The sequence below is a fragment of the Pseudophryne corroboree genome, chromosome 6 (assembly GCF_028390025.1).
Source record: "Pseudophryne corroboree isolate aPseCor3 chromosome 6, aPseCor3.hap2, whole genome shotgun sequence".
NCBI lineage: Eukaryota > Metazoa > Chordata > Amphibia > Anura > Myobatrachidae > Pseudophryne > Pseudophryne corroboree.
In genome coordinates, this window is record NC_086449.1 from 531253503 (window position 1) to 531277864 (window position 24362).

Sequence of the window (24362 nt, forward strand, 5' to 3'; positions counted from 1 at the left end):
TGTGACTGGCACTCGGGATCCCAATGGTCACCATGCCGTTGCCGGGATGCTGAACGATCAAACGCCCGACAGTCGGCATGCCAACTAACAGGGACATTCTGAGGCTGGGATTCCGGGGTTGGTATGCTAACCGCCGGGATCCCGATCAACAGTTACACAGCCCCAACCCGCGATAACACATGGGATCGGGAGATTATGGGGGAGTAGGTTAAATTCAGGCTGCGGGGGGAGGGTTAGCCTGCGGGAAGGTTTAGACACCCCCGGGTAGGGTTAGGGTTAAGCTGCAGGGGTTGTGTGTGTGTGTTAGGTTTAGGCTGCGGGAAGGGGGGGGGGGGGGGGGGGGGTTAGATTTAGCCATCACTGGGGAGGCTCAGGGTTAGGCTGCAGGAAGGGAGGGTTAGGGGGCATTGTCGGGATTCTCACCACTGGGATGCTGACTGCCGGCATATCGATCCCAACCCGTTACACCTCTTCAGTCAGTGGAGCAGATTTACATTTAAATGTGTGTCAACTGGGCACTTTGGGCATCCAAATGGGAGTTTGGATGCCCAAAGCTGGGAGTTTAGAAAGGTTTAGCCATTTTAGACAGCTAAACTCTGTCTGTTTGGGCGCAACATGCGCGATGTGCATGGGCGCCCAAACACAATTGAATTGTGACAGTTGTTTAGGGCACCTAAAAAAATCCAGTTTAGACAGGATTAATAGACGCCCAAAACAATTGAATCGGCCCTATTAAGTGTAGATGCACTTTATGCGTACTACTCTCCATTGCCTAAACTTGTGCACAATGGCTGCTGTCTCCACTATCACAGGAAAATAACAAAATGTGTAAAAATAGTCAAAATAACAAATAGGTTTCTATTTTAGTCATAGAAATAACTTTTTCATGTTCTTGTTAATTTAAGTAGCTATATAAGTAGAGTATGCTTGTTGTTTCAGTTCAAAATGGTCGGAAAAAACATACAAAACCATCTGTATTCTTCAACATATATAATATTTCAATGATGATCATGCTAAAATATAAGTTTGTACTAAAAGCTGCTGAAATATTTTAACTGTCTGTTATGCATTACTTTGTATTATTCAGCACACAACTATTACAAGTGTTAAGATATTTCTGCTCGTTTAGTCAGAGGCTAGTGGGCAAGGCACAGCTCCCGTACGGAGGCTAGTGGCCAAGGCACAGCTCCCGTACGGAGGCAAGTGGCCAAGGCACAGCTCCCGTACGGAGGCTAGTGGCCAAGGCACAGCTCCCGTACGGAGGCAAGTGGCCAAGGCACAGCTCCCGTACGGAGGCTAGTGGCCAAGGCACAGCTCCCGTACGGAGGCTAGTGGCCAAGGCACAGCTCCCGTACGGAGGCTAGTGGCCAAGGCACAGCTCCCGTACGGAGGCTAGTGGCCAAGGCACAGCTCCCGTACGGAGGCTAGTGGCCAAGGCACAGCTCCCGTACGGAGGCTAGTGGGCAGAGCAGAGCTGTAATCTGGCTAGGAGGAAAACCTACTCTCCAGAATACCTACTAGTTAGCTAAGGAGACCTTCTTTCTGACAATTTAGAATCCAGAGAGCAGGCAGCAGATGCAACTATAAATAGAAAACAGTGATCAACATGGCTTTAAAAATTAAACATTTTATTGTAAAAAGTTTAAATAATATCATTTTTGTCAATAGTAACAGTAAGTGAATTTGCCTCTTAAAAAAGTTTTTAAATACTGGAAACTTGTGAAAATCTTTTTTGCATTGATAATTCTTTATAATAAAAGGCTAACGCTGCTCCTCACGTCTGTGGGGGTAATGCAAGTGTTTTGCGTGCCGGCGCTGACATTACTGTTATGTTGTTCTGTCATTTTGATGGGTTGGTAACTAGTATGGAATAAAGCAGCAACATTAAATAATGTCATTCGTTCCCCCAACTCCAATATTAGTCTAACCCAATATCAATGACCTTATAACAGTATCCAGGCTTTGTTTCTTACCCTCAATAAATTAACCCAATAATCTAGTAAAGAAAAACAATACCTACAGCATTGATTTGACACTTCTTATTTCTTGTCTCAATTTATTCCAGTGGTGTGTAGTCTAGAGCTTCATTTAATCCATTCGGACTTAAAGTATCTAGTTTGAAAATCCATGACGACTCCCCTAAACAGACAAGACGAAATCTATTACCTCCTCTTTTGGTGCTCAAAAATGGTTCGACTACTGTAATGGACAGTTCCTTTGGATCACCATTATGTGCCTTAACAAAATGTCTCGACACACTATGTTTAGGAGATCTATTGATTATATTCCTTCGATGCTCTCTAAATCTACATTTAATGGATCTTGTAGTTCTGCCTACATACTGTAGTGAGCACGGACATTGTAACACATACACGCTGTATGTTGACTCACAGCTGAGATATTGTTTTATGGGAAAACTTTTACCATTCACACTAGATGTAATAGCAACAGCTTTGTTGGTAATGTGACAAATAGATTTATTGCATTTATAATTGCCAATAGGTCTCGCAGGTAACCAAGTATCTACTTTATCCTTTTCTTTGAGTACCTTTAATTCACTGGGGGCCAAAATATTTTTTTAAAGGAGGACACATCCCGCACTGGGACGCCAGTGATGGGATAATTAGAGACATTTTAATTGATTGCAACAGGAGATCATTAGCATACAATATTCATTTCCACGATACCAACTGAAAATAACTGTGTGGCACTAACGGCAGATCTAAGAGACATTTAATTTTTTATATATTAACAGGTTATTCTTATTTGGCTGATGTGGTTATTTGTTTGATTGTTTTTATTCCAATACGTGATATTGCACACTGATATTTTGTGACATATTGGAGCTGCAACGTTGCATTTTTAAATTGTAACAATATAAATTGTGATAACATATGTGTCTTTTTCAGTAAATTGTTATAATATAATCCAGTCTCTTGGTTTTTTGAGTGAAAACAAACACCTCATAATCATCACTGTGTATTGTATTCACCAAAGCGCACTTACATTTTTAGTGATATGTAATTAATTACAAAGGAATGAAACGAAAGATGGAAAAAAAATGATTTGGGGTAATTTTGAGGGCATTTACAAAAGTTACATTAAAAATTATTTTTAAAAAACTATTATTTTTCATTTAAATAATTTAATATTTGGGGTGCATAAGCTAACAAAAAAGTTGATCCTGGGGTAATTTGAGGCCATTATTTTTTTTTAACCCCAATAATGACGTTATTATTGCCCCAATTAAACTAATTGAAAACTTCCAAATGCATATTTAGTTGGTATCCGGTCTCTAGGTCAACCACACTTAGGTCGACAGTCATTAGGTCAACCACTATTGGTCAACATGCATTAGGTCGACATGAGTTTAAAAAAAAAAATTACTTTTTTTTTTTACTTTTTCAAACTTTACAATCCACGTGGACTACAATTGGGAATAGTAACCTGTGCCGACCGCAGTAGTGAACTAATTGGGGTTCCCGGTCACTTTACGAAGAAAACGACACCAAAAACAAACAAACAAACCCCATGTCGACATTTTTCCATGTCGATCATGTTCATGTCGACCTAGTCACTAATGACCAATAGTGGTCGACCTAATGACTGTTGACCCTAGGATCCACAACCTATTTAGTCATGGGGGGTCCAATGGGTTCTGAAGCAAGTTCTGATATTTTTACCTGAAAACAAAGATTTTTCCTACATTTTCATTTGCTCAAGGGGGTGCAAACAAAAACTCCCAAATTTATTCTGAAAATAAACGAGAGTTTGGAATTGAATTGCAAATGTAATTTGCAAATGCGATTTGCCATGAATTCGGCTTGCAGGACCAAACTCGCACCTAATTGAATTCCTACCAAAGACTGTTCAACAGAACAAATGGTTTCAGAATGTAATGATGAAATAAGTCTACAGTAGCTATAGAACACCAGAAATAACTGAACTGGCAGATGCCAGCAACTAAACAAGGGGGCTGCACCCATGTAATCCCGGAAAAGTGTAATTATTTGGGTAGACGTTTCGGGGAAACTGTGCCTGAGCCACAGGGATCTCCACAGAGTGCAGCTGGCCTATTAGTACTTACAGATGCTGGTATATAGAAAGAAAATATTCCATCTGAGCACAATAAGAACAAGTAGATAAGTTTCCTGGATCTATCAGTAGCTATCTAGTGATACCAGTCATTGCACTCAGAAGTACAGGTACATACTGTAGCTACTTGCATTTTAAATGGCTCTTTCTTCCAACACAAATTATAAATTATGCATAATTTCAAACTACATGTGCTTTATAAAGAAATACACATTTTTACAGTCAGACAGTAAATCTTCAATCAGCAGATCCCTTGGTTGTGAATTCCAAGCAAGAAACAACTATGCCAGCCTGAAAACAGTTCACAGTAAACCAAAACAAGATCAAAGTGTAGGTGAGAAAAATATTAAAAGTCATTATGTTACAGCAGAATATGAACCTGCTGCCACTGCGGAGTCTCGACATCTCCACCAATAGGGTTACTGTCAAACAACAAACATGTGAATGACTAAAATATTCTCTGTGACGCACTGCAGAGTGTGTGCACTATACAAGTAAATGTTAATAAAAATAATTTAACATACACCCTGTAATAATACAAAAAAAAAAAAAAAAGTAAAAATAGATAAAATAAGAATTTACTTACCGATAATTCTATTTCTCATAGTCCGTAGTGGATGCTGGGAACTCCGAAAGGACCATGGGGGAATAGCGGCTCCGCAGGAGACTGGGCACAAAAGTAAAAGCTTTAGGACTAGCTGGTGTGAACTGGCTCCTACCCCTATGACCCTCCTCCAAGCCTCAGTTAGGATACTGTGCCCGGACGAGCGTACACAATAAGGAAGGATTTTGAATCCCGGGTAAGACTCATACCAGCCACACCAATCACACCGTACAACCTGTGATCTGAACCCAGTTAACAGCATGATAACAGAGGAGCCTCTGAAAAGATGGCTCACAACAATAATAACCCGATTTTTGTAACTATGTACAAGTATTGCAGACAATCCGCACTTGGGATGGGCGCCCAGCATCCACTACGGACTATGAGAAATAGAATTATCGGTAAGTAAATTCTTATTTTCTCTGACGTCTTAGTGGATGCTGGGAACTCCGAAAGGACCATGGGGATTATACCAAAGCTCCCAAACGGGCGGGAGAGTGCGGATGACTCTGCAGCACCAATTGAGAGAACTCCAGGTCCTCCTCAGCCAGGGTATCAATTTTGTCGAATTTTACAAACGTATTTGCTCCTGACCAAGTAGCTGCTCGGCAAAGTTGTAAAGCCAAGACCCCTCGGGCAGCCGCCCAAGATGAGCCCATCTTCCTTGTGGAGTGGGCATTTACAGATTTTTGGCTGTGGCAGGCCTGCCACAGAATGTGCAAGCTGAATTGTACTACAAATCCAACGAGCAATAGTCTGCTTAGAAGCAGGAGCACCCAGCTTGTTGGGTGCATACAGGATAAACAGCGAGTCAGATTTTCTGACTCCAGCCGTCCTGGAAACATATTTTCAGGGCCCTGACAACGTCTAGCAACTTGGAGTCCTCCAAGTCCCTAGTAGCCGCAGGCACCACAATAGGTTGGTTCAGGTGAAACGCTGAAACCACCTTAGGGAGAAACTGAGGACGAGTCCTCAATTCCGCCCTGTCCGAATGGAAAATCAGATAAGGGCTTTTACAGGATAAAGCCGCCAATTCTGACACGCGCCTGGCCCAGGCCTGGGCCAACAGCATGACCACTTTCCATGTGAGATATTTTAACTCCACAGAATTAAGTGGTTCAAACCAATGTGACTTTTTGGAACCCAAAAACTACATTGAGATCCCAAGGTGCCACTGGAGGCACAAAAGGAGGCTGTATATGCAGTACCCCTTTTACAACGTCTGAACTTCAGGGACTGAAGCTAGTTCTTTTTGGAAGAAAATTGACAGGGCCCAAATTTGAACCTTAATGGACCCCAATTTCAGGCCCATAGACACTCCTGTTTGCAGGAAATGTAGGAATCGACCCAGTTGAATTTCCTCCGTCGGGCCTTACTGGCCTCGCACCACGCAACATATTTTCGCCAAATGCGGTGATAATGTTTTGCGGTTACATCCTTCCTGGCTTTGATCAGGATAGGGATGACTTCATCCGGAATGCCTTTTTTCCTTCAGGATCCGGCGTTCAACCGCCATGCCATCAAACGCAGTCGCGGTAAGTCTTGGAACAGACAGGGTCCTTGCTGAAGCAGGTCCCTTCTTAGAGGTAGAGGCCACGGATCCTCCGTGAGCATCTTTTGAAGTTCCGGTTACCAAGTCCTTCTTGGCCAATCCGGAGCCACGAATATAGTGCTTACTCCTCTCCATCTTATCAATCTCAGTACCTTGGGTATGAGAGGCAGATGAGGGAACACATACACTGACTGGTACACCCACGGTGTTACCAGAGCGTCTACAGCTATTGCCTGAGGGTCCCTTGACCTGGCGCAATACCTGTCGAGTTTTTCCCAACGGTTTATAATCATGTGGAAGACTTCTGGGTGAAGTCCCCACTCTCCCGGGTGGAGGTCGTGTCTGCTGAGGAAGTCTGCTTCCCAGTTGTCCACTCCCGGAATTGCTGACAGTGCTATCACATGATTTTCCGCCCAGCGAAGAATCCTTGCAGCTTCTGCCATTGCCCTCCTGCTTCTTGTGCCACCCTGTCTGTTTACGTGGGTGACTGCCGTGATGTTGTCCGACTGGATCAACACCGGCTGACCTTGAAGCAGAGGTCTTGCTAAGCTTAGAGCATTGTAAATGGCCCTTAGCTTCAGGATATTTATGTGAAGTGATGTCTCCAGGCTTGACCATAAGCCCTGGAAATTCCTTCCCTGTGTGACTGCTCCCCAGCCTCGCAGGCTGGCATCCGTGGTCACCAGGACCCAGTCCTGAATGCCGAATCTGCGGCCCTCTAGAAGATGAGCACTCTGCAACCACCACAGGAGGGACACCCTTGTTCTTGGTGACAGGGTTATCCGCTGATGCATCTGAAGATGCGACCCGGACCATTTGTCCAGCAGGTCCCACTGGAAAGTTCTTGCGTGGAATCTGCCGAATGGGATTGCTTCGTAGGAAGCCACCATTTTACCCAGAACCCTTGTGCATTGATGCACTGAGACTTGGCTCGGTTTTAGGAGGTTCCTGACTAGCTCGGATAACTCCCTGGCTTTCTCCTCCGGGAGAAACACCTTTTTCTGGACTGTGTCCAGGATCATCCCTAGGAACAGAAGACGAGTCGTCGGAACCAGCTGCGATTTTGGAATATTGAGAATCCAATCGTGCTGCCGCAACACTACCTGAGATAGTGCTACACCGACCTCCAACTGTTCCCTGGATCTTACCCTCATCAGGGAATCGTCCAAGTAAGGGATAACTAAAATTCCCTTCCTTCGAAGGAATATCATCATTTCGGCCATTACCTTGGTAAAGACCCGGGGTGCCGTGGACCATCCATACGGCCGCGTCTGAACTGATAGTGACAGTTCTGTACCATAAACCTGAGGTACCCTTGGTGAGAAGGGTAAATTTGGACATGAAGGTAAGCATCCTTGATGTCCCGAGACATCATGTAGTCCCTTCAGGTTCGCAATCACTGCTCTGAGTGACTCAATCTTGAATTTGAACCTCTGTATGTAAGTGTTCAAAGATTTTAGATTTAGAATCGGTCTCACCGAGCCGTCCGGCTTCGGTACCACAACAGTTTGGAATAATACCCCGTTCCCTGTTGCAGGAGGGGTACCTTGATTATCACCTGCTGGGAATACAGCTTGTGAATGGCTTCCAAAACTGTCTCCCTGTCAGAAGGAGACATCGGTAAAGCCGACTTTAGGAAACGGCGAGGGGGAAACGTCTCGAATTCCAATTTGTACCCCTGAGATATCACCTGAAGGATCCAGGGGTCTACTTGCGAGTGAGCCCACTGCGCGCTGAAATTCATTGAGACGGGCCCCCCACCGTGCCTGATTCTGCTTGTAAAGCCCCAGCGTCATACTGAGGGCTTGGCAGAGGCGGGAGAGGGTTTCTGTTCCTGGGAACTGGCTGATTTCTGCAGCCTTTTTCCTCTCCCTCTGTCACGGGGCAGAAATGAGGAACCTTTTGCCCGCTTGTCCACGAAAAGACTGCGCCTTCTCATGTTGAGAGGCGACCTGGGGTACAAACGTGGATTTCCCAGCTGTTGCCGTGGCCACCAGGTCTGAAAGACCGACCCCAAATAACTCCTCCCCTTAATAAGGCAATACTTCCAAATGCCGTTTGAAATCCGCATCACCTGACCACTGTCGTGTCCATAACCCTCTACTGGTAGAAATGGACAACGCACTTAGACTTGATGCCAGTCGGCAAATATTCCGCTGTGCATCACGCATATATAGAAATGCATCTTTTAAATGCTCTATAGGCAAAAATATACTGTCCCTATCTAGGGTATCAATATTTTCAGTCAGGGAATCCGACCACGCCAACCCAGCACTGCACATCCAGGCTGAGGCGATTGCTGGTCGCAGTATAACACCAGTATGTGTGTAAATACATTTTAGGATACCCTCCTGCTTTCTATCAGCAGGATCCTTAAGGGCAGCCATCTCAGGAGAGGGTAGAGCCCTTACAAGCATGTGAGCGCTTTATCCACCCTAGGGGGTGTTTCCCAACGCACCCTAACCTCTGGCGGGAAAGGATATAATGCCAATAACATTTTAGAAATTATCAGTTGTTATCGGGGGAAACCCACGCATCATCACACACCTCATTTAATTTCTCAGATTCAGGAAAACTACAGGTAGTTTTTCCTCACCGAACATAATACCCCTTTTTGGTGGTACTCGTATTATCAGAAATGTGTAAAACATTTTTCATTGCCTCAATCATGTAACGTGTGGCCCTACTGGAAGTCACATTTGTCTCTTCACCGTCGACACTGGAGTCAGTATCCGTGTCGGCGTCTATATCTGCCATCTGAGGTAACGGGCGCTTTAGAGCCCCTGACGGCCTATGAGACGTCTGGACAGGCACAAGCTGAGTAGCCGGCTGTCTCATGTCAACCACTGTCTTTTATACAGAGCTGACACTGTCACGTAATTCCTTCCAACAGTTCATCCACTCAGGTGTCGACCCCCTAGGGGGTGACATCACTATTACTCCGTCTCCACATCATTTTTCTCCTCATACATGTCGACACAAACGTACCGACATACAGCACACACACAGGGAATGCTCTGATAGAGGACAGGACCCCACTAGCCCTTTGGGGAGACAGAGGGAGAGTTTGCCAGCACACACCAGAGCGCTATATATATATATACACAGGGATAACCTTATATAAGTGTTTTTCCCCTTATAGCTGCTGTATCTTTAATACTGCGCGTAATTAGTGCCCCCCCTCTCTTTTTTAACCCTTTCTGTAGTGTAGTGACTGCAGGGGAGAGCCAGGGAGCTTCCCTCCAACGGAGCTGTGAGGGAAAATGGCGCCAGTGTGCTGAGGAGATAAGGCCGCCGATAAGGGGGCGGAGCCTATCTCCCGTTTTTCTATGTATTCTGGCAGGGGTTAAATGCATCCATATAGCCCAGGAGCTATATGTGATGTATTTTTTTGCCATCTAAGGTATTTTTATTGCGTCTCAGGGCGCCCCCCCCCCAGCGCCCTGCACCCTCAGTGACCGGAGTGTGAAGTGTGCTGAGAGCAATGGCGCACAGCTGCGGTGCTGTGCGCTACCTTATTGAAGACAGGACGTCTTCTGCCGCCGATTTTCCGGACCTCTTCTGCTCTTCTGGCTCTGTAAGGGGGACGGCGGCGCGGCTGTGGGACCCATCCATGGCTGGGCCTGTGATCGTCCCTCTGGAGCTAATGTCCAGTAGCCTAAGAAGCCCAATCCACTCTGCACGCAGGTGAGTTCGCTTCTTCTCCCCTTAGTCCCTCGATGCAGTGAGCCTGTTGCCAGCAGGACTCACTGAAAATAAAAAACCTAATTTAAACTTTTACTCTAAGCAGCTCAGGAGAGCCACCTAGATTGCACCCTTCTCGTTCGGGCACAAAAATCTAACAGAGGCTTGGAGGAGGGTCATAGGGGGAGGAGCCAGTGCACACCAGCTAGTCCTAAAGCTTTTACTTTTGTGCCCAGTCTCCTGCGGAGCCGCTATTCCCCGATGGTCCTTTCGGAGTTCCCAGCATCCACTAGGACGTCAGAGAAATCACATTTAAAAAGAGACTATAATTGAACAAAAAATAATAAAGCAAATACTTAATATTTAGGGTTCATGATTACCAAGCCAGAATATTTAGTTATCAGTTTGGATAGATTGAAAAATAAGAATTTACTTACCGATAATTCTATTTCTCATAGTCCGTAGTGGATGCTGGGACTCCGTCAGGACCATGGGGAATAGCGGGCTCCGCAGGAGACAGGGCACATCTAAAAAAGCTTTTAGGTCACATGGTGCGTACTGGCTCCTCCCCCTATGACCCTCCTCCAAGCCTCAGTTAGGTACTGTGCCCGGACGAGCGTACACAATAAGGAAGGATCTTGAATCCCGGGTAAGACTCATACCAGCCACACCAATCACACCGTACAACTTGTGATCTGAACCCAGTTAACAGTATGATAACACAAACGAAGTAGCCTCTGAACAGATGGCTCACAACAACAGTAATAACCCGATTTTTGTAACAATAACTATGTACAAGCATTGCAGACAATCCGCACTTGGGATGGGCGCCCAGCATCCACTACGGACTATGAGAAATAGAATTATCGGTAAGTAAATTCTTATTTTCTCTAACGTCCTAGTGGATGCTGGGACTCCGTCAGGACCATGGGGATTATACCAAAGCTCCCAAACGGGCGGGAGAGTGCGGATGACTCTGCAGCACCGAATGAGAGAACTCCAGGTCCTCTTTAGCCAGAGTATCAAATTTGTAAAATTTTACAAACGTGTTCTCCCCTGACCACGTAGCTGCTCGGCAAAGTTGTAATGCCGAGACTCCTCGGGCAGCCGCCCAGGATGAGCCCACTTTCCTTGTGGAATGGGCCTTTACAGATTTAGGCTGTGGCAGGCCTGCCACAGAATGTGCAAGTTGGATTGTACTACATATCCAACGTGCAATCGTCTGTTTAGACGCAGGAGCACCCAACTTGTTGGGTGCATACAATGTAAACAACGAGTCAGATTTTCTGACTCCAGCTGTCCTTGAAATATATATTTTTAATGCTCTGACAACGTCCAGTAACTTGGAGTCCTCCAAGTCGCTAGTAGCCGCAGGCACCACAATAGGCTGGTTCAAGTGAAATGCCGAAACCACCTTAGGGAGAAATTGAGGACGTGTCCTCAATTCTGCCCTGTCCGAATGGAATATCAGATATGGGCTTTTGTATGACAAAGCTGCCAACTCCGAAACTCTCCTGGCTGAAGCCAGGGCCAACAGCATGGTTACCTTCCATGGAAGGTATTTTAAATCTACCGATTTTAAAGGCTCAAACCAATGAGACTTGAGAAAATTTAGAACCACGTTCAAATCCCACGGTGCCACTGGAGGCACTATTGGGGGTTGTATATGTAGTACACCTTTGACAAAAGTTTGTACTTCAGGCACTGACGCCAATTCCTTCTGGAAGAAAATTGATAAGGCCGAAATTTGAACTTTAATGGACCCCAATTTGAGGCCCATAGACAATCCTGCTTGCAGGAAATGTAAGAATCGACCCAATTGAAATTCTTCCGTTGGAGCCTTCTTGGCCTCACACCACGCAACATATTTTCTCCAAATGCGGTGATAATGTTGTGCGGTCACTTCTTTCCTGGCTTTAATTAAAGTAGGAATAACTTCCTCAGGAATGCCCTTCTCTTTTAGAATCCGGCGTTCAACCGCCATGCCGTCAAACGCAGCCGCGGTAAGTCTTGGAACATACAAGGTCCCTGCTGAAGCAGATCCCTTCTTAGAGGTAGAGGCCACGGATCCTCCGTGAGCATCTCTTGAAGTTCCGGATACCAAGTTCTTCTTGGCCAGTCCGGAGCTACCAGTATTGTTCTTACTCCTCTTTTCCGTATAATTCTCAGTACCTTTGGTATGAGAGGCAGAGGAGGGAACACATACACTGACTGGTACACCCACGGTGTTACCAGAGCGTCCACAGCTATTGCCTGAGGGTCTCTTGACCTGGCGCAATACCTGTCCAATTTTTTGTTGAGGCGAGACGCCATCATGTCCACCTTTGGTTTTTCCCAACGGTTCACAATCATGTGGAAAACTTCTGGATGAAGTCCCCACTCTCCCGGGTGAAGGTCGTGTCTGCTGAGGAAATCTGCTTCCCAGTTGTCCACTCCCGGGATGAACACTGCTGACAGTGCTACGACATGATTCTCCGCCCAGCGCAGAATCCTTGCAGCTTCTGCCATTGCACTCCTGCTTCTCGTGCCGCCTTGTCGGTTTACGTGGGCGACTGCCGTGATGTTGTCGGACTGGATCAACACCGGCTGACCCTGAAGCAGCGATTTTGCCAGGCTTAGAGCATTGTAGATCGCTCTTAGCTCCAGTATATTTATGTGAAGAGACGTCTCCAGGTTTGACCACACGCCCTGGAAGTTTCTTCCCTTTGTGACTGCTCCCCAACCTCGTAGGCTGGCATCCGTAGTCACCAGGACCCAGTCCTGTATGCCGAATCTGCGGCCCACTAACAGATGGGCAGTCTGCAACCACCACAGGAGAGACAACCTTGTTCTCGGTGACAGTGTTATCCGCTGATGCATGTGCAGATGCGATCCGGACCATTTGTCCAGCAGATCCCACTGAAATGTTCGTGCATGGAATCTGCCGAATGGAATCGCTTCGTACGAAGCCACCATCTTTCCCAGGACTCTTGTGCATTGATGTACTGACACAGTTCCTGGTTTTAGGAGGTTCTTGACAAGTTCGGATAACTCCCTTGCTTTCTCTTCCGGGAGAAATACCTTTTTCTGAACCGTGTCCAGAATCATGCCCAGGAACAGCAGATGTGTTGTCGGGGTCAATTGAGATTTTGGAAGATTTAGAATCCACCCGTGTTGCTGAAGCACTACTTGTGTTAGCGCTACACCGACTTCCAGCTGTTCTCTGGACTTTGCCCTTATCAGGAGATCGTCCAAGTAAGGGATAATTAATACGCCTTTTCTTCGTAGAAGAACCATCATTTCGGTCATTACCTTGGTAAAGACCCGAGGGGCCGTGGACAACCCAAACGGCAGCGTTTAAAACTGATAATGACAGTCTTGTATCACGAACCTGAGATACCCTTGGTGTGAGGGGTAAATCGGGACATGTAGATAAGCATCTTTTATGTCCAAGGACACCATGAAGTCTCCTTCTTCCAGATTCGCTATCACTGCTCTGAGTGACTCCATCTTGAACTTGAATTTCTTTATGTACAGGTTCAAGGATTTCAGATTTAGAATAGGCCTTACCGAACCGTCCGGTTTCGGTACCACAAATAGTGTGGAATAATACCCCTTTCCCTGTTGTAGGAGGGGTACCTTGACTATCACCTGCTGAGAATACAGCTTGTGAATGGCTTCCAAAACCGACGTCCTTTCTGAGGGAGACGTTGGTAAAGCAGACTTTAGGAACCGGCGAGGGGGAGACCTTTCGAACTCCAGCATGTAACCCTGAGATACTATCTGCAGGACCCACGGGTCCACTTGTGAGTGAACCCATTGATTGCTGAAAATCTTTTGTCGACCCCCCACCGTTCCTGAGTCCGCTTGTAAAGCCCCAGCGTCATGCTGATGGCTTTGTAGAAGCCGGGGCGGGCTTCTGTTCCTGGGCAGGGGCTGCTTGCTGCCCTTTCTTACCCTTTCCTCTGCCTCGCGGCAGATAAGACTGTCCTTTTGGTCGCTTTTTATAGGAGCGAAAGGACTGCGGCTGAAAAGACGGTGTCTTTTTCTGTTGGGAGGGGGTCTGAGGTAAAAAAGTGGATTTGCCGGCAGTTGCCGTGGCCACCAGGTCCGAAAGACCGACCCCAAACAATTCCTCTCCTTTATATGGCAATACTTCCATATGCCTCTTGGAATCCGCATCACCTGACCACTGTCGCGTCCATAAACTTCTTCTGGCAGATATGGACATCGCGCTTACTCTTGATGCTAGAGTACAAACATCCCTCTGAGCATCTCGCATATAAAGGAAAGCATCCTTTAATTGCTCTAGAGCAGGCATTCCCAACCACGGTCCTCAAGGCACACCAACAGTGCAGGTTTTAGTGATATCCAGGCTGCAGCACAGATGGTTAAATCAAAATAACTGAGCTACTAATTAAGTCACCTGTGCTGAAGCCTGGATATCACTAAAACCTGCACTGTTGGTGTGCCTTGAGGACCGTGGTTGGGAATGCCTGCTCTAGAGTCAATAAAATACTGTCCCTATCCAGGGTATCAATATTTTCAGTCAGAGAATCCAACCACACTACCCCAGCACTGCACATCCAGGCTGAGGCGATTGCCGGTCGCAGTATAACACCAGTATGTGTGTATATACTCTTCAGTGTAGTTTCCAGCCTCCTATCTGCTGGATCCTTGAGGGCGGCCGTATCAGGAGACGGCAACGCCACTTGCTTTGATAAACGTGTGAGCGCCTTATCCACCCTAGGGGATGTTTCCCAGCGCGCCCTAACCTCTGGTGGGAAAGGGTATAATGCCAATAACTTCTTGGAAATTAGCAGTTTTCTATCGGGGTTAACCCACGCTTCATCACACACGTCATTCAATTCCTCTGATTCTGGAAAAAATACAGGTAGTCTTTTTCACCCCCCACATAATACCCCTTTTTGAGGTACCAGCAGTATCAGAGATCTGCAAAGCCTCCTTCATTGCCGTGATCATATAACGTGTGGCCCTATTGGAAAATACGTTTGTTTCTTCACCGTCGACACTAGATTCATCTGTGTCGGTACCCGTGTCGACTGACTGAGGTAAAGGACGTTTTACAGCCCCTGACGGTGTCTGAGACGCCTGAACCGGTACTAACTGGTTTGCCGGGCGTCTTATTTCGTCAACTGACTTTTGTAATGTGCTGACATTATCACGTAATTCCATAACTAAAGCCATCCATTCCGGTGTCGACTCCCTAGGGGGTGACATTACCATCATCGGCAATTGCTCTGCCTCCACACCAACATCGTCCTCATACATGTCGACACACACGTACCGACACCCAGCAGCCACACAGGGAATGCTCTAATCGAAGACAGGACCCCCTAGCCCTTTGGGGAGACAGAGGGAGAGTTTGCCAGCACACACCAAAAGCGCTATAAATGTATATAAACAACCCTAGAAGGTGTTGTTTACTATATATGCGCTCTTAATATATAAATATCGCCAATTTATGCCCCCCTTCTCTTTGTTACCCTGTTTCTGTAGTGCAGTGCAGGGGAGAGACCTGGGAGCCTTCCTCACCAGCGGAGCTGAGCAGGAAAATGGCGCTGAGTGCTGAGGAGAATAAGCTCCGCCCCTTTTTCGGCGGGCTTTTCCCCGGTTTTTAAGAAACTGGCCTGGGTTAAAATACATACATATAGCCTTAATGGCTATATGTGATGTATTTATTTTGCCACTAAAGGTAATTATATTGCTGCCCAGGGCGCCCCCAGCAGCGCCCTGCACCCTCCGTGACTGAGTCAGTGAGCCGTGTGACAACAATGGCGCACAGCTGCCGTGCTGTGCGCTACCTTCAAGAAGACTGAGGAGTCTTCTGCCGCCTGCTTTCCGGACCTCCGTTCTGCCGTCTCTTCAGCGTCTGTAAGGGGGATCGGCGGCGCGGCTCCGGGACGAACCCCAGGCTGACCTGTGTTCCGACTCCCTCTGGAGCTAAGTGTCCAGTAGCCTAAGACTCCAATCCATCCTGCACGCAGGTGAGTTGGAAATCTCTCCCCTAAGTCCCTCGATGCAGTGATCCTGTTGCCAGCAGGAATCACTGAGATTGAAACCTAAAAAAAAAAAACTTTTCTAAACAGCTCTTTAGGAGAGCCACCTAGATTGCACCCTCTCGGACGGGCACAAAAACCTAACTGAGGCTTGGAGGAGGGTCATAGGGGGAGGAGCCAGTACGCACCATGTGACCTAAAAGCTTTTTTAGATGTGCCCTGTCTCCTGCGGAGCCCGCTATTCCCCATGGTCCTGACGGAGTCCCAGCATCCACTAGGACGTTAGAGAAAAAAGAAATGGAAACAAGATTTACAAAATCACCAGCATTAGAAGCCTATTTGAGGCATGTCACAGCCGTATACCAATAATATAAGGTGGGTATCAGACAATGCCACCATAGGAATAGGTGGTTTGCATTCAAATAAAACATTTCTATCAGATTACGGTCGGGATGTAATGACGCCTGAGTTCGGCGGTCGTGCAGGATGCCGGCCGAACTTGGAAATTTTTGGAAAAGCGCAAATCACTTACAAGGCATGTTTTTGCCTTTTAAGTGATTGCCGGCATCCCGCACGACCGCTGAACTCGGGCGACATTACATCCCGCCCCCCAAATTTGCAAACATGAATGCTTTAAGCATCAAATCAAATAAATAATTAAGATTACAAAAAAAAAAAAATTCACCATCAAGGACAACATGTACAAAAAGAATGATTGGGCACTAAACTTTGAACAACAAAGCAAGTAAACAAGAAGACAATAAAACAAAACAAAACATTTAACTATAAAACAAGTTCTAGCAGCAACTAATATAAAGGGACACAATGACATAAAATGATTACATTTCCATACTCTGTAAGAAACCCCCCCCCCCCCACACACACAAAATTAATAGTAATGAAACAGGTGACATATCCTGCCTGTTCCATAACTTGAATGTGATCTTACTGTTCTTGTTCTCTCTTCCTGAGTTGCCCACAAATGAAGAGAACATGCTACTCCATTCAGGACTCTAGCGATAGCTCAGGTAGCTACACTTGTAGTGCTAAATTGGATGAGTTCTGATAGACTTTTGTGGCTGAGCTGCTGGACCACATATACTCCAATGCTGCCTTTTAGTGTGGACAAATAATGTCAACACATAGGCCTGTCTTGGACATTTATCTTCAAACTGCATTTTCAACAACTCCAAATATGATGTTACCGATTTTATGACTAGCTTTAAGCCCATGGATTAAACATAATAACCAGTGCTTTTTAATATCTTCATTGGGGACATTGCAAATGGTATTAAAGGGAAAGTATGCCTGTTTGCAGATGACTCAAAGGTATGCAACAGGGTAGACACACCAGGTGGGGTAAAACAAATGATTGAGGATCTAGGTAGACTAGAGGAATGGTCTAGAGCAGGTGTTCTCAAACTCGGTCCTCAGGGGCGCACACAGTGCATGTTTTGCAGGTAACCCAGCAAGTGCACAGGTGTATTAATTACTCACAGACACATTTTAAAAGGTCCACAGGTGGAGCTAATTATTTCACTTGTGATTCTGTGAGGAGACCTGCAAAACATGCACTGTGTGCGCCCCTGAGGACCGAGTTTGAGAACCCCTGGTCTAGAGTGTGGCAATTACAGTTTAATGCCAAAAAATGCAAAATCATGCACTTGGGTCTCAAAAATCCAAAGGCTAAATATAGTATTAATGGCAGTATAATGGAAACTACTGAGGAGGAAAGGGATCTAGGAGCCACTATTTCAGGTGACTTAGGGGTATATTCAATTAAAGTCGGATCCATTCCGACATGTATTTGTCGGAATGGATCCGACAACCCCTATTTAATCCCATCTAAATTCGACTTTTTCAAGTCGAATTTAAATGGGACGCAGAGGAGGAGAAGGGGGGCGAGCCACAGGGGGACAGCCGGCGGGCATACAGGAAGATCAGCGTGCTGGAGCCGGGTGGAAGCTGCCGTGAGGTCGGGCGGCTGAGTGACATCCAGCTGCAGCGCTACTGTAACGCTGATCTCCCTGTATGCCCGCCGGCTGTCCACCCTTCTCCCTGCGGCTCCCCCTCCTTGCCTCCTCCTGGTCCGCATCTCAGTCCGACATCATTTTGATGTCGGACTGAGATGGTCGAAAAGGGGGCCAAAACCTGTCGGATTTGGCCCCGTTTTCGACATTAACACGTGGATCGGCAGCTATTCTGCCGATCCACGTGCTTTTCGACAAGTCGAATTTACCGACTTGTCGAAAATTTTTGCTAAATATTGAATAGGTCGAATCAGGATTCGACCTTAAAAAGTCGAAAACTGCAGTCTTTTCGACAGACGGTAGTTTTCGACTGCAATTGAATATACCCCATAAAGGCAGGTAAGCAATGTAACAGAGCAATGAGGAAGGCTAGTCAGATGCTTGGCTGCGTTGGGAGAGGAATCAGCAGCAGAAAGAAGTAATAATGCCAATGTATAGGTCATTGGTACGGCCTTATCTAGAATACTGTGTTCAATTCTGGAGGCCATATCTTCAAAAGGAAACTGTACAAAGAAGGGCAACTAAGATGGTGCATGGCCTACATCACAAAACATACCCAGAAAGACTAAGAAATCTCAATGTGTATAGTTTGGAGCAGAGAAGGGAAAGGGGGACATGATAAAACCCTTGATATATTTGAAAGTTTCTAACAAAGTCTAGGAGGGAAACATTCTCCAAATGAAGAGAAGCAATAGGACAAGAGGACAGGGGAAATTTTAGGAAAAATTACTTCACAGAAAGGGTAGTGGATAAGTGGAATAGCCTCCCATTAGAGGTGGTAGAGGCTAAGACAGTGGAGCAATTTAAATATGCATGGGATAGACATAAGGATATCCTTACAAAGAAATAAGGATCAAACAAGGTTAGAGAAAAAAATAATGTAAAAAATAAAAAAAATAAAAAAACAGAAAAGAAAAAGTGGCTTCTTATCTGCCGTCAAATTCTGTTTCTATGTTTCATGTAGAACGCAATTGTACAGGGTGTATGACTCGTTATTGGCTCCTAAATTTTTCTTATAACTTTTAAAGTAATTGACGTAATTTTGTAAAATTGGACACAGACATACCTTGGGCTATGAGAAACATGAGGAAGTGTTGAAAGTGTTCATCCATTAGCATCACTCCATGATATGGAGGGTTTTAACCAACATATCGGTAGACACAGTATCAATTTCCCGCCAAATGTTTTCTCTCAGTACCATGAGAGTCCATGGCTTGTTGCTTCTGGCATTTCGGATAGCCTCTTTCGTGTACATCCAATAATGTTCCAGTGGTTAAACGTTTTTTTCACCAGACTAGTAAAATGTTGTCGGTGGTTCCTGACTTCCAAACTGCTCAATAAATTGTCTATGGCATGCCTTTATTGACTGGACAATAAATACACGTTATACACCTGTGTACTAGCTCATATCGGCACGTAACACACAGACACAATGAACATGGAAGCCACAGCACACAACACCACTGTCAGAAGCAGGAACACCTACTGAATAGGGTGCAGAACTTCGCGCATGCGTCAACAGCTTGACTGGATGCTAATGGTGAACACTTTCAGCACTTGCTGTGACTCTCTCATGTTTCTCATAGACCAAGGTATGTCTGTGTCAATTTTCACTAAATTACATTACTTTCAAAGTTTTAAGAAACACATTGGGGTCTATAGAGAGTGAAACACCATGTATTATACAAGATACAATTTAAATGGCACATCCCAAATAGGAGCAAATGATGCTTTTATATACTAGAGAATGGCATGCACAACTATTATGAGCACACAAATCGTAACAATGTAGATTGATCATTCATTTAACACATTATGAGAATGGTGGTACGATGCCAATTTCAGCTCCTCAGTAACTGGTTAGGGGGTCTATTCATGAAGCAGTGAAAAGAGTGGAGGAGTGAGCCAATGGAGAAGTTGCCCATGGCAACCAATCAGCTGCTCCATACAACTGTATAGTATGCAAATTATAAATATTAATGAATAGACCCCCAAGTCTCCTAGAGAGAAGAAGGATTTATATTGCTTATTGCAATTTAGCAATATCAACAGTTCTTGCTGGGGGTAGAGCAATATAACTAATACCCCTTTCACATCGCACAAATAACCCGGTATCGACACGGCATATTGCCGTGTCGAACCGGGTCAGTGTGCGATGTGAAAGGTCCTTTGACGATTTAGCGGGTCGCCTGACCCGGTACTTCAACCCGGTAAAAAAGAAGGGTTTTACCCGGGTTGATTACCGGGTCAGGTGCGGTGTGAATGGGAGCCGTGTCGATGCGACACGGTTCCCATTCACAGCATAGGGAGAGGCGGCGCAGGAGATGAGCTCATCTCCCAGCGCCGCCTCCACCCCCGCCCCTGCTGCTCCCTCCGCTGCTATGGCAACCGACCCGGTATATTGCCGGGTCGGAAAGCCAGCAGCGGAGCGCAAATGCCGGATCCCACCCGGTAAGTACACGTTTGTCTTACCGGGTAGGATCCGGCATTTGCGGTGTGAATGCGGTATAACTGAAATAAGCATACACTAGGATATATAATGCATTGTACAAACTAAACCAAGCTAAAGCAACGCCATACTGCAATGCTTGCAGACTGATTACAAAACGCAGCCAATGCAAGGAGTCAGTGGAAAATATCAGCAACAATATGAATTGTACATTTGCAGTGCTGTGAAACATTGGGAGTTATTAAATCCATCATCAACACATTTTAAACCAAATCAGACTCTCACACACAAAATAATGTGGATTATAATATACATTTATCCCTATTTATATAAATGCATTTAACCAAGACAACAGGACTCCAGATCGGTTTACTAAATAAATCAACACTCACACTAGTGATCATACCTACATCCCAACACTAGTAACTCAGACACACACCCAGTAAAACCATAATTACTGAGAAGTAATACGTGAGTGCCCGTCACATCTGTAATCATAAAGACTATTCATTCGATTACCTGAACACCTGTCATTCAGTCTTTACAGAGCTGCTACCAGATGGACACAAAATCTCCGAACAGACAGAGGTGCCAGTGTGCAGTGCTGCTGCTACTAAGAACCACAGGGACACCCTGCTTATCAAATGAAACACAATTGCCATTGTCACCCACCTCAAACACCACTTCATCAAACTCCGCAGTCATTGCTGTCCGCCATGCCACCCTGCGCGGCACTGTGGGAAATGGAGTCTTTAGCCCTGATGTCACTAAGCAGCGGCTTTGCCTGAGAGCGCGACGGGACTACATCTCCCAGGCACCCATGCGGTCACACTGTTAGGCCGCGAGAGGGGAGGCAGTAACTGAGTGCTCCTTCCTGTGTGTGTGGTGTGTGTACTGTGTAGTATGTATGTATGTGCATGTACAGTGAGAGCTGCTGCTGCGTGAACTGGCTGCTAAGCTGAAAGCACTGCACGCATTATGCAGCTAGCTAAGTGCACGTCACTCGTGTTTAATTATATTTGTAAGAGAGTGCTGTATACTGCCTGGTGGGCATTACACTGTCTACCATGTCCTTGCCAAATAAGGCAGCGCTTGCCTATGAATACCTCACATCTAACATCTTGATGTACTACATTTGCAGGTTCGAACTTTTATATAGCTCCATTTCTGCAGCGGGGTACACTGGTATTGCATACCCTCCAACTGTACCTTTTTAATAGGTACAGTCAGGGCCGGTGCTAGGGTGTTCGGCGCCCCCCTGCAAACTATAAATTTGCGCCCTGCCATATTCCTTTGGCGCGCACTGGGAAAAGGGGTGTGGTCTCACAAGTAAGGGGCATGGCCACACAGTAGTACCCCCATTTAAAATTACGCCACAATGTAGCACAATCTTATTAATCTTATACGTAATGCCCCACCCGTAGTTGTAGCGTCCTTATACGTAATGCCCCACCCGTAGTAGTAGCGTCCTTATATGTAATGCACCCCAGTAGTAGTAGCATCCTTATACATAATGCCCAGTGATCGTGCTGAGCCCAAAAAAAAGTGGGTCCCAGGGACCCCTCACTTTTAAAAATTGGGGTCCTACCGGTCTTTTTCAGGGTCCCATCGGTATGAAGGTTCTTATTCATCTTAATCTTGTTTGGACACTACAAAAGTGTTGCAAGGTGGGGGGATGGGGTGACAATACTCCTGGGCTGTGTAGCATGCAGAACACCCTGCACCAGAGGTATAACTAGACATTTTGGTGCCCTTAGGCAGAAAGTGAATTGGTGTTCCACCCCCCAGAATGTAAAGTATAGGTAGTGCGCGCCGAAGGCGCGTTGCAAAATTTTAGGGGCGTGGCTTCATGGGGAAGGGGCGTGACCACATAATAGTCCCAATTCACATTACACCACACAGTAGTGCCGCTTATACACATTGCATCAGGTAGAACCTCCTATGCACACTGCGCCAGGTAGAGCACGTTATACACTTTGCTCCAGGTACAGCACGTTATACACTTTGCTCCAGGTAGAGCACGTTATACACTTTGATCCAGGTAGAGCACGTTATACACCTTGCTCCAGGTACAGCGCGTTATACACCTTGCTCCAGGTACAGCGCGTTATACACCTTGCTCCAGGTACAGCGCGTTATACACCTTGCTCCAGGTAAAGCGTTATACACCTTGCTCCAGGTACAGCGCATTATACACCTTGCTCCAGGTACAGCGCATTATACACCTTGCTCCAGGTACAGCACATTATACACAATGCGCCCGGTAGAGCACGTTATACACATTGCACCAGGTTGAGCACGTTATACACATTGCACCAGGTTGAGCACGTTATACACATTGCACCAGGTAAAGCGCACTATACACAATGCACCAGGTAGAGCGCGTTATACACATTGCACCAGGTAGAGCGCGTTATACACGTTGCACCAGGTAGAGCGCATTATACACATTGTAGCCACCATCTCGGACCCCCAGTTGTAGTCCACAGACACAGTGGGTGTCAGTGGAGGGGGTGTCAGATGGGTGTGTGAATAATGGGCACTGTGAACATGTTGTGGGGAGTGCGTAAGATTGGCACTACGGTTGGTTCTAAATCGGAGTGGGAGAAGGGACCTTCCGATGTCACTAGGGGAGGAGACACGTCAACAGGGGAAGGAGCTACGGTCGAACAGGGTACCCGAAAAGAACCCTCGCGGGCTCGCCGCGCTTCGGGCTCGGTGGCTCGCTACGCTACGCTCGCCACCTGATTACTAAAGGTATTAGTTGGTGGCGTGGATCGTAGAGGAACTATCCCGCTGGCATAGCTCCTCCCCCTTGTCATGGCTCCTCCCCCTGACGTAAAAGGTCCCTTAGGCCACTTGAATCTAGCATCAACCGTCGCCGGGACTCCCACGTGGGTGATGTACTGCTCTGCTGGCCGGGAGTGCAGACTGCTGCTGCTGGGCTCCGTGACAAGGTGCGGCTGCATCTCTCCTGCCTAGCCTGCCTGTGCTCCATTCAAGCTTTCTAGGAGCTGCCACACACACTACAGCCGAGGTGGTGGTGAGTTCCGGGGGTCAGTTAGTGTGGACACGTAGTTGCCAGTACATCACCCACGTGGGAGTCCCGGCGACAGTACTCTGATGACAGCAAGGCCAGGTCCCCCAGCAGATGCACGAGGCAGCGTGCGGCAGATACAGGAAGTCTCCAGCTCACTGCAGCGGGATAGACGCCACCAGGTCCCCTGCAGACGTCAGATCTCAGCATATGGTAGGATAGTAGCCCGCCTGCCCGCCGCGCACCGCAATCCTCACTGCCACTAGACGTAGGGGGGGAGGGGTCACCACGTCCTCTTCAGACAGCCACAGGTTTAATGAATGATGTCTCCCTCCCTTGTCCAATTGGCTCCTCCTTCACTTTTATAATCCTCTCTGCAGCCGGGCAAGGAGGACATCATTCATTAAATTTATAGCCAATCACAGTGCATCGCGTCCCCAGGGACCCACCCTTTTTTTTTAACCGAGTCACTGGTCCTCAATTTCGGGTAAAATACGCGCTATATCGCGTTTTTGCGATCACTGATTGCCCCCCCAGTAGTAGTAGCATCCTTATACATAATGCCCCCCTGTAGTAGTAGTGTCCTTATACATAACGCACCCCCGTAGTAGTAGTGTCCTTATACATAATGCCCCCCCCAGTAGTAGTAGCGTCCTTATACATAATGCACCCACAGTAGTAGTAGCATCCTTATACGTAGTGCACCCCCAGTACTAGACGCGTCCTTATACGTAATACCCCCCAGTAGTAGTAGCGTCCTTATACGTAGTGCACCCCCAGTAGTATTAGCGTCCTTATACGTAGTGCACCCCCAGTAGTATTAGCGTCCTTATACGTAATGCCATCCCAGTAGTAGTAGCGTTCTTATACGTAATGCGCCCCCAGTATTAGCACCGTCCTTATACATAATGC

General features: G+C 46.4%; 1 protein-coding gene across 4 annotated transcripts in view; it reads right to left on the reverse strand.

Annotated features, from left to right (window-relative positions):
- Positions 1 to 21221, reverse strand: part of VEZT (vezatin, adherens junctions transmembrane protein) — a 173882-nt gene extending 152661 nt beyond the window's left edge. Inside the window, exon 1 of one of the 4 annotated variants that reach the window (XM_063927598.1) lies at positions 21086 to 21221. In XM_063927598.1, the coding sequence (XP_063783668.1) occupies positions 21086 to 21118 (33 nt within the window). In that variant the 5' untranslated portion in view covers positions 21119 to 21221. The other 3 variants (XM_063927599.1, XM_063927601.1, XM_063927600.1) reach the window with 3 other exon arrangements.
- Between the last annotated feature and the right edge of the window lie 3141 nt (positions 21222 to 24362).